We start from the raw sequence: 17,805 nt of genomic DNA, 5'->3' as shown, positions 1-17,805 counted from the left end.
GAGAGTGGTGGGAGAGGAGGAAGGAGAGGGGTGGGAGAGGAGGAAGGAGAGGGGGAAGGAGAGGGGTGGGAGAGGAGGAAGGAGAGGGGTGGGAGAGGGGGAAGGAGAGGGGTGGGAGAGGAGGAAGGAGAGGGGTGGGAGAGGAGGAAGGAGAGGGGGAAGGAGAGGGGTGGGAGAGGAGGAAGGAGAGGGGTGGGAGAGGAGGAAGGAGAGGGGTGGGGGGGGAAGTGAGTAGGGTAGAGAGATGATAAGGTAAAGGAGGGGGAGAGAAAGCAAAGAAAGAGGGGGGAGTGAGACAGAGAGAGGGAAGAAGAGGGGGAGTGAGTGGGAGAGCTGGAGAGGGAGAGAGGGAGAGAGGGGGAGAGGTGGAGAGGGGGAGAGGGAGAAAGGGGAAGTGAGGGGGAGAGGGGGAGAGAGGGGGAGAATGAGAGAGGGATAATGATCATGCTGATAGTGCAGGGGTGGATTCTGTGGAAAATAAAGCTGCTTGGGTACAGAGCTGCAGGCTGTTTCTCTGCTCTGTACCCAAGGTAATGGCACTCACACACACATACCAGAAACTCTCTCTCTCACACACACACACCTTGGTTTTACTATCAAAGTGAGCCCTGGCAATTAAGCACCATTAAAAAAGTGATTTTCCACTAAACATATGCTTATCCTAACCCTAACCCTCAATAAACCAACCCTAAACATAACTCCAAGTCCTATTCAAGTAATTTTCTTGTTTTACTATCTGCAAGATAGTAAAACAAGCCCAAATGAACATCATATAAACACACATAAACACACATAAACATGTATTCAGCGGAGAGGCACACAACTTAAAATGTTAAAAGGGTCATATGTACATGAATTAATAAAAGTGCACCTATGTGTGTGTTCTATTACCATGAACATCACTGGCCTTTTATCCTATTGATAAAGCACTGCTACTACTGAGTGGTGGTTAGAGTGGAAGGCATGGTTCATTTCATTTCAGCTTCTCACACAACTAGGCCCCATTACAGATGAAGACAGAGTCCTGTTAGCACACACTCCTATTCAGACACAATTATTACAACATAAAGCGCTTGTAGTGGCTACAGGTCTCTGATGGACCATGTTCACCTGCATTACTTCCTGTCCATCAGTTCCAGACCTCCCGTCTGCTGAGTCGATGTGGAAATCAGACAGACAGACGGACAGACTGGCTGGGCGTTGTTTTTTTATGGTGACGGTTTGAACTACGAACAAATTTGACTGGGAGGCCTTTCAGCCGAATGTGATGGTAATATTCAGCATGGAGACAACCTTTACTCTCCCAGCAATCTGCAGTAACCTCATGGAGCAAAACTACCAGGTGCCTTTCAGGAAACATACAGCAGGTGGGATGAAAAGGTGTAGAGTTGCAGCATTTGTGGTGTGCAGCTAATTTAGCCTTGATTACCTCAGTCAAGCCCCAATCAATAAATCCCAGAGCTGGGCTATTCATAACTGCATCAATCTGCAGGTCTTTATAGATACCGGTCCCCAGTCAGACATTGATGATCAATTAGGGCTTGTTGCTGGGCAAAGGGAGATTGATGAAGATTTTGCAGTTGAGGTCTGAGGACAGAGAGAGACCCCTGGGTTCGTAGAGCGAACACAGTGCGAAGAGGGAGAGGAGTGAGAAACGAGGGGGGGAGGGGTGGAAGAAAATGAAATATGGAAAAGAGAGAGAAGGGGTGGGTAAGTTAGCGAAGGAGGCGAAACTGGAAAAACCCAGTACCTTATTCAGAAGTCTGACGCAATCTGGAAACATCTAAATATTTAAACCAAGTGTCATGAAATGAAAAGGCTGAAAGAAAGAAGGAGATCTGGGGAGGGGCACATGAGGAGAGAGAGCAGTGGAATGGTGGGCAGATAGAAGCAAAGGGAGATAAAGGAGAAAAAAAGGAGTGACTGTGTTTTTTTTTTTCTTGCTCTCTTAACTCTTTTAATTAGCAAATGGCTGATTATGGGTAATTATCCGGCCAGTTGGATGAAGCAGCCTCTCACCTCCCCTTATCACAAACAGAGAAATGGAGGGCAGGGAGAGGTCTGCTAAGCTACCCACCAGAGAGCAAATGGAAAATCCTTCCTTCTATTAATAATTATGGTATAGCCTGACAATAAATGATGATGTGAAAACCTTCAGAGTTATACCTTTATTTTTGTGATTACTTTTAGGAAGAAAAGAAGGACGGGTGTGAATGGTTGTCAAACCAGACAGTATCCTCCATGCAGTCCACACAGCAGAACAGTGCACCCTAGTGGTCTGGGAAAGGCAGCACATTCTGATGATGTCATACAGCAGGAGCCCAGAATGCAGGACCAGAGAGTTAGTCATAGCACACACACACACTCAACACACATTACACACCTCAGAGAGTGTTGGGGGAGGGTCAAATAAGGAATGAGGAATTCCATCCCATCGGGCTGCCGTTGACACTTTCTCACCTGCGAGTCAACAGGGTTAGGATTAGATAACAGAAGTCCAACCCTATCATGTATATCATGACATTCCTGACTAATTAAATTACAGTCCCTGTATATTCTAAGAGATGTATATGAATGGCTCTGTGGGTAGTGAATGGGATAACATCTTCATTTGATTCATCCATAATCCGAGATGTGTTATAGCAGGAGGATTGCACATTATCAGGAATCAATCATTGTCGTTGACAAGAATCAATCATCATTGACATTGGTCCCAGCCAGGCCTCAGTGATGGGACTGGGCAGTGAGGAGTGGAGAGTCACAGCCTTAAGGGTCGCTTTATCACCCTGTTCTTCAAATCTCATTCAAATATTTGTAGACATCATTTGGAACATGAAGCCGACCTAATCCAGGTTTCTGCTTTGCATCCATGGACAGACAGTAGAGGCTGCTACCGCACGCAGGTACGTGAAGCGGAGCATGAAGGAGAGTAAATGAGACTCTTTGACAAAGAGAGCCCAGCTGAGCCTGAGGGCTGGTTAAAATGCTCACAGACCCAGGAGAGTACAACAACAACCATGCTGAGAAAGCCCCTATCAATCTATCAGAGACGCCACAAAGCCCAGGCTCTACGACGCTGTTGCCTGGGTAATGTACTGCGCTACTTAACAGTAGTGATTCGCTGTAAAAGGCAGACCAGTAAGACGGTGAGCTGAGAGACAGGAACCCAGACAGCCCAGCTGGAAGGGCTGCCAATTTGTTTCCCATAATATACACTTTGACCTTCAAACATGGCAGGACTATGAAATGATTGCGCTGTGTGTTAATGATGACTGATGAAATCAAAGTGGGCCCCTACTCTTTGTTTTCCGTGAAAATTGCAAAAGTGCCAGGTTTGACGTCAGAGAGTCTGATGCCTGTCTGTACTGTGTGTTAATGACCATCTCACCATAGTGGCTGATGTCATGGGGAGTCAATGCTCAGCGCTGGTACAATGTTTATCATTAATTCCCAACCAGTAGGTTATATGAAGCATCTTTGTGTGTTTCTGTTCTCTGCTATGCATAACACCACCTGCCTGCCAGCTAAATATAGAGCTACAGAAAGTTTTCTGGTTCCACTCACCTGCTGCACGCACGCACTACACACAAACACGGCTGCAGATTGGTACTGACCTGGTTAGGACAGATATGTGAGAGAGTCACAAAGAGATAATCCAGCAGGTAAGAAAAGCCTACTGAGGACAAGGAAGGAGAATGAGGGACCGAGGAGACCAGAGGAGAACAGGAGAAGAGAGCAGGTCAGTGAGAGAGGAAATAAGTAGGAGTTTAAGGTAAAAAGGAAGTGGGACTTTAGAAAGGGTCTGGTTCTCCTTGTGCTTGTTTCATTGGCAACATCCTGTATGTCTGCCCAAGTGTCAAAGTGTACCTTTCTGGAAATGTTAGCTACTGGCTAGATAATTAGATCAGCTGTTGACAGCAAAAAAAAATTGCCCACAAACTTGCTACATATCAACCTCTTCAAGCAGTAGTCCTCCTATCAAAATTTGCTAACACAGTAATTTTCCTGTTTATTTTTCATTCCCATATGGACAGCTGATCAGCACTGAACATTTTTCATTGCAGGGCAACCAGTTTGTCTCAACATATGAAGAGTAAGCTTTCTATCGTAGCCTATTATGACCATGTGAATTCTAATCACTAAAATCAAAAATAATATATATATTTAGATGGGGATATCCAGAAGGCCCTGCGACGGTGATGAAAACCGCCCAGCACATCACCAGTGCCCAGCTCCCAGCCATCGCTGACCTCCAGTGCAAGCGGTGTCTGCATAGAGTGCGCGGCATCACAAGGGATCCTTCACATCCAGACCACAAATTGTTTGTCCTCCTCCCATCAGGTAAGCGGTACAGGTCTCTTCATTTCCGCACCAGCAGGCTCAGGAACAGTTTCTTTCCATCTACTGTAACCCTGTTGAACTCTGTGACCCATCACTAACCACTAGTACCGCCTCTCCGGGACCTTGTTGCACCATTCCCTTGTACTACTGGACTCTGACACTGCTTAGCAGTGTCTGATAAGTATGTTTTCAGTTGTTACATGTACGCGTCTACCTCTGGAACCTCATTGCTGCCGTCCCTGCATTTCAGTTGCACATACACACATCCAGTTTTCATCTGCCTCATTTAGTATTGCCATTTGCACTGTATTTGCCTTCATTGCACATTTATACATTCCACTCGTAACATACACTATAATTAATACCTTTACATTTCCTACCCTCTTCTAATTGCACTTCTGGTTAGATGCTAGCTGCATTTCGTTGTACTGTACTCGTACTGTTCAATGACAATAAAGTTGACTCTTGAATCTAATTTAATCTAGATGATGTGGAAGTTAATCCAATAATCTTTCTCAACAAGATGGTTATTGTGCCATGCATATAATAATGAAGATATTTTTTATCAAAGTCTGGTTATCCCACTGCAAATCCCCTGTGACCCCATTTGGGGTCATGACCCCAAATTTGAATACCTCTGCTTAAATCATGTCTAGAGCTACTGTGGTGCAACACCCCACTCTAGTGGCCAGTCTCGGCACAGCAGCTTGTCCCACAACAGCACCCAGGCAGTGGACAGCGACACAGAGAGATGATAGACTCTGATATTCTACAGCAGTAAAACAACTATGTTGTTTAAAATATAACTATATTAAATATAACTTTTGAACTAATGTAAAAAAAGTCTGGAAAAATTCTAGAAATATAAAAATTTGATTGAATAATTCAATAATAATTGAATATTTTTTGCTTATTTAACAACTTTTTTTAAGGAGTTAAGTGAATGAACAATATTGAAGCTAAACCCATAACATTACTGGCAACTGCTAACACACTCATTCTGTGTGTGTGTGTGTGTGTGATCGTACGTGCCAGTTTGCATGTGTTTTTCAGCTGCAGGCTGTGTTTTGACGCAGTATAAACCAATAAAAACAGAGAGCTGCTGATTCATATCCAAGCATAAAACCTCGAGTTTTGTTATGTTCTCTTTTAATGAAAACTATAATTTCTACCTCTCGCCTTGGAAAGGAAATGGGCAATACTGCAGGAGTAATTTGGTCATAAAGTGCAGAATACAGTAGGGGGATCGTCTAATGTGATATTTCACACAACCACTATAGTGGCATTAAGGTTTATCTAAATGAATTCTAACATAGACCTAACCTTTAGTAGAGCACAAACACTTTGCTTTCTACAGACTCACAGATGGCAAATTCTAGTGAACAATAAATTATTGTCAAAACAAAAGAAAATGTTGGCAGCCTGGATAAAGATGAAAAATTGGAAGTTCTGTAATCCTCCAATAATGGCTGCTTTTTTGCCCCCTGATCCATCTCCTTCTTAGTTAAGGTTAATTAAATTTAATTAACACACACCACAAACATTTTTAAGACTGGCTATAAGCGGATAATTTGTAGAATGTTAATGCAGGTGCAATTTTATTGTTACAAATATTTATTGGTAGCATTTTGAAATATTTTAGAATGCTTTACATTTTAAACAAAATACATTTCTCTAAACTATTATTTTAGTATGAAACACTATGAAATGTATGTTCTTACAGTATAGCTAAATATTTATATTTGGGTTGTGACAAATGGAAAACGTCTCTAAATATCTTTGTTTTTTGTTAAATAATTTAAACCATATGAAAGAAACATAATATAACAAAAGGCATTAATATTATGACTACCTGCCCAATATTATGTAGGTCCCCCTTTTGTTGTCAAAACAGCCCTGACCCGTCGAGGCATGGACTCCACCATACCTCTGAAGATGTGCTGTGGTATCTGGCACCAAGACGTTAGCAGCAGATCCTTTAAGTCCTGTAAGTTGTGAGGTGGGGCCTCCATGGATCAGACCTGTTCGTCCAGCACATCCCACAGATGCTCGATTGGCCAAGTCAACACCTTCAACTTGTTGTTTTGTTCCTCAAACCATTCCAGAATGCTTTGTGGCAGGGTGTAAGGGAATATTGTTGCCATGAAAGGGTGCACATGGTCTGCAACAATGCTCAGGTAGGTGGTACGTGTCAAAGCAACATCCACATGAATGGCAGGACCCAAGGGTTTCCCAGCAGAACATTTCCCAAAGCATCACACTGCCCCCGCCGGCTTGCCTTCTTCCCATAGTGCATCCTAGTGCCATGGTAAGCGACGCACACGCACCCGGCTATCCATGTGATGTAAAAGAAAACGTGATTCATCAAACCAGGCCATCTTCTTCCATCGCTCCGTGGTCCAGTTCTGATACTCACGTGCCCATTGTAGACGCTTTCGGCAGTGGCCACAGGGGTGCATGGGCACCCTGACTGGTCTGCGGCTACGCAGCCCCATACGCAACTAACTGCGATGCACTGTGTGTTCTGACACCTTTCTATCAGAACCAGCATTAAAAATTTCAGCAATTTGAGCTACAGTAGCTTGTCTGTTGGATTGGACCCCACGAGCCAGCCTTCGCTCCCCACGTGCATCAATGAGCCTTGGACACCCATAACCCTGTCGCCGGTTCACTGCTTTTCTTTCCTTGGGCCACTTTTGACAGGTACTGACCACTGCAGACCGCGAACACCCCACAGGGGCTGCAGTTTTGGAGATGCTCTGACCCAGTCGTCTAGCCATCACAATCCGGCCCTTGTCAAAGTCACTCAGATCCTTACGCTTGCACATTTTTCCTGCTTCTAACACATGAACTCTGAGGAGAACATTCACATGCTGCCTAATATATCCCACCCACTGACAGGTGCCATGATAACAAGATTATCACTGTTATTCACTTCATCTGTCAGTGGTCATAATGTTATGGCAAATGAATCACTATCACCGGCATTTCATTGACAATGTTGTTTTGAGGGACCTGTACTCCTGCTGCTACCAGACACAGTTTGGGCCTCATGGTGAATCACTCTGAGATGGTTAAACTGTGCCTGCAGGCTTACTATTACAGGACCTCAATTCCACATATATTTCTAGGAACACAAACACATGCATCTTATTTATTAAGCAAGTGACAAGGGTCAGCCAGCAGACAGACAGGTCAGAGCCATAGGTACTCATCCAGTGCATCTATCTACACATCTGTCATTAAAAGCTGCTTTTCACCGTGGAATGGTTTTGCAATGTCTTGGCTTGCAATGTCTCACAACTTTAGCTTAATTAAACATGAAACAGGAGGCATGTCAGATTGCAATTGGGAATGCTTGAACTCTATTGAAGGATATATATTTACCCAGAATCAGGCCAGTGGTAGTGTCTTATGGATTATATATGGCTATATCGTCTTCCTTCTAGAACTGGGCAAAGTGGTTTCGTGTATATTGTTCACCGAACCAGATTTAAAGCTTTAGTGATTGTAGACAACTGTAACACAAACCGATTTTCGTGTAAGTTCAATCTGTCCAAGCTGCCACTGGCTAGAGGACTAGCTAGAGTACGATGAAGCAATGTGACCATATTGGATTACCAACCTCGGAAACGCTGACGGCGTTGGCCAACTGCACCTCCCTCCACAACTCATTTGATTACCAGCCTCAGAAACGCTGACGTCGTGGGCCAATTTCACCTCCCTCCACCACTCATTTGAGCTGGCAGAACTAGCTTTATGTTTGATAAAAGTAATCTCCCTAGCTAGCTCAGTTAAAAATAAAAAATTAACGACTTCAAACCAAACTTCACACTGCTGCCTTGTATTGTGATATATGGGCTTGTGCAACACCTGAAACCGATTTGAGCATTGTATTATCCTGATCTTAAAGTGTGTAGGCTGGATGGACAGTCAGGCAGCAGATAGTAGACTCATAACGTGAACCCCCACTCCCTACTGTAATTAGGCAATGGCAATACTTATATGGCAAGCTAACATTACTCCCAGCTGTGGGAAGAGCTAGTAGTTGCCAAAAGACAGGACTACACTAGCTTAAATCTCTTAGACCAAGATTAACCAATGAACCAGCTAATACACAAATAGATAAACCCTCAAAGGACATGTAAACACCACCTCGGGCGTGCACGTCGGTGTGCAAATGCATGCATGCAAACCTTGCAAAACTAAAAATAGAATTCCTGTTGATAAAAGAAAAATAGGGATTTGAGCAGGGCAACAGCCAGCAGGCCAGGGTTTGAACAGCAATACCTGTAGTTATACTGTATAATGACATGACCTCTGGCAGTAAGGCCAAATAAAACATCCATCCATACCAACACACAGCACAAACAGGAATTTGTCAGACACAGATATGACTGGCACAAACTGTACCACAAACTGTCAAAACTGTTCTGATAGCCTTGTTTCTTTAAAACCAGAATCAAGCCCATTAGAAACAAGAGCAACTTTTACCACAGAATCATCATGAAGGAGAAATGACAAAGGGCCTGTGGGATATATCAGGAAAATAAACTGCCATGAAAAGGTTAGCCCTCTTTCTCACAGCCCATTACATGAAAAAGGAATACAGGAAAAGCCGAGAGAAAGTAGAAAACAGTGACATCATCACATTCAACTAGTGAACCCCTGGGACCATGCAGGGCTGTTGGAACCCCCCCCCCCCACTCTCTCTTTCTGATGTTCAGGCAGTGTCAGCATCTTTGAGTCACTGAACTAAGCAGTTCTGCTTGGTCCCACAGGATGTTAAACATAAAGTATGTTTATACTGTGTGCGTGTGTGTGTGCTAGAGTTCTCATTGGGCCTTAAAACTGTTGTCTAGTACAACCCAAGCCCTATGAACTGCATCCCAGGTCTGGTCCAACAGCACAGGAATATATTGAGCCAGAACCCCAAAAAGCCTTCCTTTAACATGGAAGAGATTGAAGAGAACGTAAAGACAAAAATCTGTATAGGTGAAGAGGGGAGAAACTAACTTGAACATACTCAACAACTGTTTTGGGGAATATAAAACTTCCACAGCGTGTATATCTTTGGAAATCTGATAGATACTGCTGCTTATGTTGCCAGTGTTGTTTGATTCCGTCTGCCCTAACTCAACAACCTCAAGTAACCACCACCATGTCTAAATAGTTGGAAAAGCTATTTCCTGAATTCCAGTAATACCTTTTGTTCCACTTTGCCATGCTGTAATAAATATTATAATAATAGTTTTAACAAGAACACATTATCTGTGATTTTTGATATTGGTATTCAGTGTTGATTAAGCTGTGAAAACGGTCCTGTAAATGTATATTCATTGATAGAGCTACAAAACACATATGGGTCAGGGAATGCTCGCTCATTCCTCTACTTCATATCTTTCTTCTGTTTGTTGATCACCATTACAACTGAAATAATTAGATGCAGAATATAGTTTATATCTATATCTATCTAATTAGGATGTCCATATTTAACTGCAAGAAACTACAACATTACTTTATCTCTAATGCAGAAATAGTCATTGAAAAGATTTAACATTTAATTAATTACAAAAATGTAAAGGAAAGTGATTAAGGCATATTACATATTCTAGCAACCTTTGTGAGGGTATCAATATCAATATAATGAAACAATGAAGCACTGATTTGTCATCTTTTTTTCATTAATTAATTTCAAGTAAATAATGAATTTCCAACCCAGAATTCATTACAATTCTGTTTTTTTACCAACGGAAACAATCACAGTAGGTCAGGACTAATGGCCTGTTTACTGTAAAATGTAAAAGTTTACAATTGGGTGTTATTTTATCACATTGTTTTATGAATTAATAATATTCACTAAACAATCCATACAAACTTTATTCTTTAGTATTCCACCCTAACTAACCACAAACAGCTGCCCGCCAAACAGAGTGTTAAATTGGATGACATTAGTGACTCATAAATCATCATAAAATATAATTGAATAAATAAAAATGTTATTTTCATTTCAATTCAGACAATCAAAATAATGAATGGATTATGGAAATTGTTAATTAATTATTAGAGTACTGAAAAAATCTGGTCATTTCAGCTGACAGGGAAAAAAGACACCAGTCCCACATACACATGCCTTTTACTTTTAAAATAAACACTTCAGAACACAGTCGATCAGGCCAGTGTATGTGTGTGTGTCAAACAGTAATGCCATGTATTGATGTCCGCCCCCAACCCTTTCACTCAATGTCAATCATCTGCCGACATCATCATTTGTCTTTACACTAGAAACTACAGTGAGGAGAGAGAGAAGCGATAGAGAGATGTTAGAGAGAGAAGAGAGAGGGGGAAATAGAGAGACCAGAGGAAAGGGTGGAGAGACCAGTGGTGACTAACTGGAAATCACCATTGTGGGTGTAAAAGGTCAGTGTTGGTCAGTGTTGCTGTAATCACCTTGAATTATCAAGGTGTGTCATTGACAATAATCCCATTTCTCTCAGCTCTACTGCATGGGCATCTTTGAAGCCCACTACTTGACCTGAGGCTTAACCTCCATGATGGCTGGGAGAATACAATGACAATACATCCCCACTGGAGAGGACCACTCAGACTGGTCATCTGGCTGGATGAGTTAAGTATCTACAGACATGCTCATCTCCTTCTTAGCCAGAGGGTCCCTCTCAAGTGCCTGTAAGTGAGCCTGCATCTGGCAAGTGAAAATGAGCTGGGAGACACTGCCCTCTCCTGGACAAGGCAGGCAGTGCATAGACACACCACATCATTAGGTCTAGTATTGAATACAATGCACCTAAGATTACATTCTGTCTGATGCAAACCTTTCCAAACCATTGCTTTAAAGACAAATAAACAATAACATACACAGTTCCCCAGCTGTAAACAGTGCAAAGACATGCTGTAACACAGCGCAAAGACATGCTGAACACAGCGCAAAGAGCGGTTGAACCTACCGGGGTGCTTCCATCTGATAGAGTAATCATGCTGATAGATGTGCTCATCTTGTCAGAGGATGACAGGAAGGGAGGGGAGGGGCTCCTTTTCTCAATCACTTCCTGTCTCTGGAGGAAGTCACGCCAGGCTCGCTGGATGCTATAAAATAAACACATAGGGAAGATTGAAGCATGTGTATGACAGAAGCTTCCAGCTGCATAGACACACACATATATACAAACACAAACACACACAATCACACACAACTCACATTAACACCTTGGTTTCTAGTGGGGGTATGTTGAAGTTGTTCTCAAGGTCTGTGGTCAGCTGACTGGAAACACAAGGAAAAGAAAGAAAGAGAAATGGGCAGGAAAAGAGGGGAGAACAGAGAAATGAAGTGAAGAATGACAGGACAGCAAAAAGGAGGGGGGAATAGGGAGGAAAAGAGTGAGGAGGGTGTTAAGGGAATAGGTAAACACAGAGAAGTAAAATCATTTCAGTCCCTGTATGGGTTATCAGGTATTATAAACTGGTTGCTTTGAATCCTGATTGGCAGTTAGCTGTGGTATAGGAGACAGTATACCACAGGTATGACATCACAGTTCTTTTTATTGCTCTAAATGCATTGGTAACCAATTTACCAATAAGGGATCTCGATGGTTGTTTTGCCAATGAAGCACAGCTAAGAGCTCTGTTGAGTGAATCTGCATTGTGTTGTGTCTAAGAACAGCTCTTAGGTGTGGTATATTGGCTATATATTACACTCCCATGAGCCTTATTTGTTAATTATAAAGTGGCGGATTTGAGCCCTGAATGCTAATTCACTGCATGTCTTGACAAAATTCTCTGTATATCAAGTGTATGATTTTTTGGAAACCAGGTTATGATAGCAATAATGCACCTCAAGGGTTTGTGGTATATGGTAAACATATCATGACTATGGGCTGTACCCAGGCATGCCTAAGAACAGCCTTCAGCTGTAGTATTTTGGCCATATAATCTCCCTGATGCTTAATTAAACAGAAATACCCTGGTCTTTATTACTGGGGAAATAGAACTTCACAGAACATCAGTGTGTGTGTTTATATGTACAGTGGGGAGAACAGGTATTTGATACACTGCCGATTTTGCAGGTTTTCCAACTTACAAAGCATGTAGAGGTCTGTCATTTTTATCATAGGTACACTTCAACTGTCAGAGACGGAATCTAATACAAAAATCCAGAAAATCTGTGTAAGGACATCAGGGATATAATTGTAGCCCATCCCTGCACAAGGCTGGGATGGGCTACAGGACAGTAGGCAAGCAGCTTGGTGAGAAGGCAACTAACTGTTGGCGCAATTATTAGAAAATGGAAGAGGTTCAAGATGACGGTTAATCTCCCTCGGTCTTGGGCTCCATGCAAGATCTCACCTCGTGGGGCATCAATGATCGTGAGGAAGGTGAGGGATCAGCCCAGAATTACACGGCAGGACCTGGCCAATGACCTGAAGAGAGCTGGGACCACAGTCTCAAAGAAAACTATTAGTAACACACTACACCGTCATGGATTAAAATCCTGCAGCGCACACAAGATCCCCCTGCTCAAGCCATCGCATGTCCAGGCCCGTCTGAAGTTTGACAGAGACCATCTGGATGATCCAGAGGAGGAATGGGAGAAGGTCATGTGGTCTGATGAGACAAAAATAGAGCTTTTTGGTCTAAACTCCACTCGCCATGTTTGGAGGAAGAAGAAGGATGAGTACAACCCCAAGAACACCATCCCAACCGTGAAGCATGGAGGTGGAAACATAATTATTTTAGGATGCTTTTCTGCAAAGGGGACAGGACGACTGCACCACATTGAGGGGAGGATGAATGGGGCCATGTATCGCAAGATCTTGGCTAAGAACCTCCTTCCCTCAGTAAGAGCATTGAAGATGGGTCGTGGCTGGGTCTTCCAGCATGACAACAACCCGAAACACACAGGTCAACTAAGGAGTGGCTCCGTAAGAAGCATCTCAAGGTCCTGGAGTCTCCAGACCTGAACCCAATAGAAAATCTTTGGGGGGAGCTGAAAGTCTGTATTGCCCAACGACTGCCCCGAAACCTGAAGGATCTGGAGAAGGTCTGTATGGAGGAATGGGCCAAAATCCCTGCGGCAGTGTGTGCAAACCTGGTCAAGAACTAACGGAAATGTATGATCTCTGTAATTGCATACAAAGGTTTTGGTCCCAATAATATTAAGTTCTGTTTTTCTGATGTATCAAATACTTGTGTCATGCAATTAAATGGAAATTAATTATACAATGTGATTCCGTCACTCACAGTTGAAGAGTGCCTATGATAAAAATGACAGACATGCTTTGTAAGTGGGAAAACGTGTGTATGTACAGTATCTATGAAGATTGCCAAGATCCTGAAACTGAGCGGCGGCACGGTGGCCAAGACCATATAGCGATTTAACAGGACAGGTTCCACTCAGAACAGGCCTCGCCATGGTCGACCAAAGAAGTTGAGTGCACATGCTCAGCGTCATATCCAGAGGTTGTCTTTGAGACATAGACGTATGAGTGCTGCCAGCATTTCTACAGAGGTTGAAGGGGTGGGTGGTCAGCCTGTCAGTGCTCAGACCATACGCAGCACACTGCATCAAATTGGTCTGCATGGCTGCCGTCCCAGAAAGAAGCCTCTTCTAAATATGATGCACAAGGAAGCCTGCAAACAGTTTGCTGAAGACAAGCAGACTAAGGACATGGATTCCTGGAACCTGTCCTGTGGTTTGAGACCAAGATAAACTTATTTGGTTCAGATGGTGTCAAGCGTGTGTGGTGGCAACCAGGTGAGGAGCACAAAGACAAGTGTGTCTTGCCTACAGTCAAGCATGGTGGTGGGAGTGTCATGGTCTGGGGCTGCATGAGTGCTGCCGGCACTGGGGAGCTACAGTTCATTGAGGGCCAACCATGAATGCCAACTGTACTGTGACATACTAAAGCAGAGCATGATCCCCTCCCTTCGGAGACTGTGCCGCAAGTCAGTTTTCCAACATGATAACGACCCCAAACACACCTCCAAGATGACCACTGCCTTGCTAAAGAAGCTGAGGGTAAAGGTGATGGACTGGCTAAGCATTATCTGTGGGGCATCCTCAAACAGAAGAATGGAAAATAATGGTGGCCACACAAAATATTGACACTTTGGGCCCAATTTGGACATTTTTACTTAGGGGTGTACTCACTTTTGTTGCCAGCGGTTTAGACATTAATGGGTGTGTGTTGCGTTATTTTTAAGAGACAGTGAATTTACACTGTTATACAAGCTGTACACTCACTACTTTCCATTGTAGCAAAGTGTAATTTCTTCAGTGTTGTCACATGAAAAGATATAATTAAATATTTGCAAAAATGTGAGGGGTGTACTCACTTTTGTGGGATACTGTATGTGTGTGCCAACCTACCTCTGTAGCTGAAATCTTTCATCATTGACATGCTTTAGGCCACTCTGGAGGCTCTTCAGCTCCATCTATGAAGGAAAGAGAAACAGATGGAGAAAGTTAAAACCACAATCTTTCAGACACACTCTGCAGAAGACAACCCCCTCTTTTCTCATCTCTTGCATCTTCTCCACCTTTCCCCTGTGTGTGTCGGTGGGGGGCTGTAGGGAGGGTACAGTATTTTAGAGCGGTTAGACAGTAAACTGTGGAGCTAATTTTGCCAGTCAGCATATATTTAGCTGTGTTTGGCCCAAAAACAGGAAGATGAACAGAGTCCCAGAGGCACAATGGATCAAAGTAGACAGTGTTGGGGAGTGGGAGTACATAGACCATCCAACGTTACTGTTTATCATTCATGACCATCACAAAACAGAATATTGGAGATTTTCTCCAAAATGGTGGTTACGGAACTGGCTAATTCCCAGTGCTATGAAGGGGGAGGTGGCCACTAACATACAGTGGATATAAAAAGTCTACAGACCCCTGTTAAAATGCCAGGTTCTTGTGATGTAAAATAATGAGACGAAGATATATAATGTCAGAACTTTTTCCCCTTTTAATGGGACCTATAACGTGAATTATTCAATAGAAAAATTAACTGAAATCTTTGAGGGGGGAAATAAAAAATAACCTGGTTGCATAAGCGTACACACCCTTGAACTAATACTTTGTTGAAGCACCTTTAGATTTTATTACAATACTCAGTCTTTTTGGGTAGGAGTCTATTAACATGGCACATCTTGATGTGGCAATATTTGCCCACTCTTCTTTGCAAAAGTGCTCAAAATCTGGTTCCAGCTGAAGAAAAACGGCCCCAAAGCATGATGCTGCCACCACCATGCTTCACTGTGGGTATGGTGTTCTTTGGGTGATGTGCAGGGTTGTTTTTACGCAAATCATACCTTTTGGAATTATGGCCAAAAAGTTCAAACGTTTCATCAGACCATAACACATTTTCCCACATGCTTTTGGGCGACATGATGTTTGTTTTTCAAACTTCAGCCAGGCTTGGATGTTTTTCTTTGTAAGAAAAGGTTTCCGTTTTGCCACCCTACCCCATAGCCCATTCATATGAAGAATACGGGAGATTGTTGTCACATGTAGCACACAGCCAGTACTTGCCAGAAATTCCTGCAGTTCCTTTAATGTTGCTGTAGGCCTCTTGGAAGCCTCCTTGACCAGTTTTCTTCTCGTCTTTTCATAAATTTTGGAGGGAGGTCCAGTTCTTGTTAATGTCTCTGTTGTGCCATATTTTCTCCACTTACTGATGACTGTCTTCACTGTGTTCCATGGTATATCTAATGCTTTGGAAATTATTTTGTACCCTTCTCCTAACTGATATCTTTCAACAGTGAGATCCCTCTGATGCTTTGGAAGCTCTCTGCGGACCATGGCTTTTGCTCTGAGATGCAACTAAGAAAATGTCAGGAAATTCCTACTAGAACAGCTGAACTTTATTTGTGATTAATCAGAGTCACTTAAAAATGATGGCAGGTGTGTAATGACTTCTATTTAACATGAGTTTGAATGTGATTGGTTCATTCTGAAAACAGCCAAATTTTTCCCCCTCGAAGATTTCAGTTTGTTTTTCATTTGAACTGTTCACATTATAGGTCACATTAAAAGTGGAAAAGGTTCTGACATGATTTATGTTTGTCTCATTCTTTTACATCACAAAAACCTGACATTTTCACAGGGTTGTGGAGACTTTTTATATCCACTGTAGTTTCCTGAAGCTGACACAGTGATCAATTTCACCAATGTCAAAATGATAAAGCAGGGGGAATAATTACCATTATTTAAATACCCAAACTCTCTATTGTCCTCTATATCCCCCTCTAATATAAGCACACTAATTAAATTCAAAGTGGAATTAAACTTGAGTTCCTTCTCTAGTGGAGTCAGGAACTTAAAAAGGTGGGAGGTGGAGCATGAGAGGATGTGTGTTTGTGTGTGTGTGTGTGTGTGTGTGTTTGCATGTGTGTGTGTGTTTGTGGGGGGGTTCATTACATGTTTTCACATGTGACTGTTTTTGCAAAGTTGCCTCAAAGCGTTTTTAAATTGTATCATGGCATTCATAATCAACTGCATCACAGAGTATGTATGACTCACGACCCAGTCAGCCTGGATTCCTCTGTTCTATGACATCAAAGGGGATTTAAACAACTGCAAGTTAAACAGCGTTCTATCACACAGCATCTGCCAAAGCTTTGAAACGCACACACACACACACACACACACACATAAGCTTGTTGACATTCCTCCCCAGACTGCAGTAACATCCAATGTTTTTCCCCTCATCTACTGCAAAACCAAATGCCTAAGGTGTTTGAATGCTGTTTTTGTGACTCTCTCACTGACTCACTGACTCTCAAAGTGAATCTCACTCTCTCTCACTCTGACTCTTTCTGAATTCTTTTCTCTACTGACTTCATCAGTTCAGTCCAGTTTCAATGTAAACAGTTTTAATGGCATGAGTAACATTGTCAAAGTGTGTAGAAATAAATCAATAAAATAACATGTAATAAGGTCATGTAAACTAAAATAGATTTTACAAGAAAAGGATAAAGGAATTTTGAATGTTATCTCATTAGACTGTTTTGCCTGTGTTTTCATAGCCTGACTCCTCATTGGAATCAGACATGCCTTTAGAGGAATATATTGACAGCACTGGGACACACACAATGTGTCTGTAAAGTTAAGGTCCATCACAGTGGTCAGGGGCTCTGCCACCTTGTACTCTCTGAAAAGGTAGCAGTCCAGTTTGTACTGAATTTGTTCAAATACTTTTATTTAAGTTTTGCTGTGACATGGCTGGGCCTATTGATAGGTTAATCTCTTTGTAGATTAGGGATTTTTTTATGGATGTTTTGAGAATCACTTTTCTTTGGGTGGATGTGGAATTAAACAGGTATTCTCTGGATTTTTAACATTAGTGGGTGTATAGGTACCTGGCTCTGCATGCATGTATAGGTACCTGACTCTGCATGCATGTATAGGTACCTGGCTCTGCATGCATGTATAGGTACCTGACTCTGTATGCA

The 17,805-nt window shown here is 42.5% G+C and overlaps 1 protein-coding gene across 1 annotated transcript in view; it reads right to left on the bottom strand.

The window, feature by feature from the left end:
• Window positions 1-17,805, bottom strand: part of schip1 (schwannomin interacting protein 1) — a 263,453-nt gene that overhangs the window by 146,293 nt on the left and 99,355 nt on the right. The window contains exons 6-8 of the mRNA XM_010898219.5: window positions 14,726-14,790; window positions 11,558-11,620; window positions 11,307-11,445 (exon numbers count right to left, since the gene is read on the bottom strand). Coding sequence (XP_010896521.3) covers window positions 11,307-11,445; window positions 11,558-11,620; window positions 14,726-14,790 — 267 coding nt within the window. The remainder of the gene's footprint in view (window positions 1-11,306; window positions 11,446-11,557; window positions 11,621-14,725; window positions 14,791-17,805) is intronic.

This window comes from Esox lucius, chromosome 1 (assembly GCF_011004845.1).
Source record: "Esox lucius isolate fEsoLuc1 chromosome 1, fEsoLuc1.pri, whole genome shotgun sequence".
NCBI classification, from domain to species: domain Eukaryota; kingdom Metazoa; phylum Chordata; class Actinopteri; order Esociformes; family Esocidae; genus Esox; species Esox lucius.
This window is presented reverse-complemented; position numbering and strand designations above follow the sequence as displayed.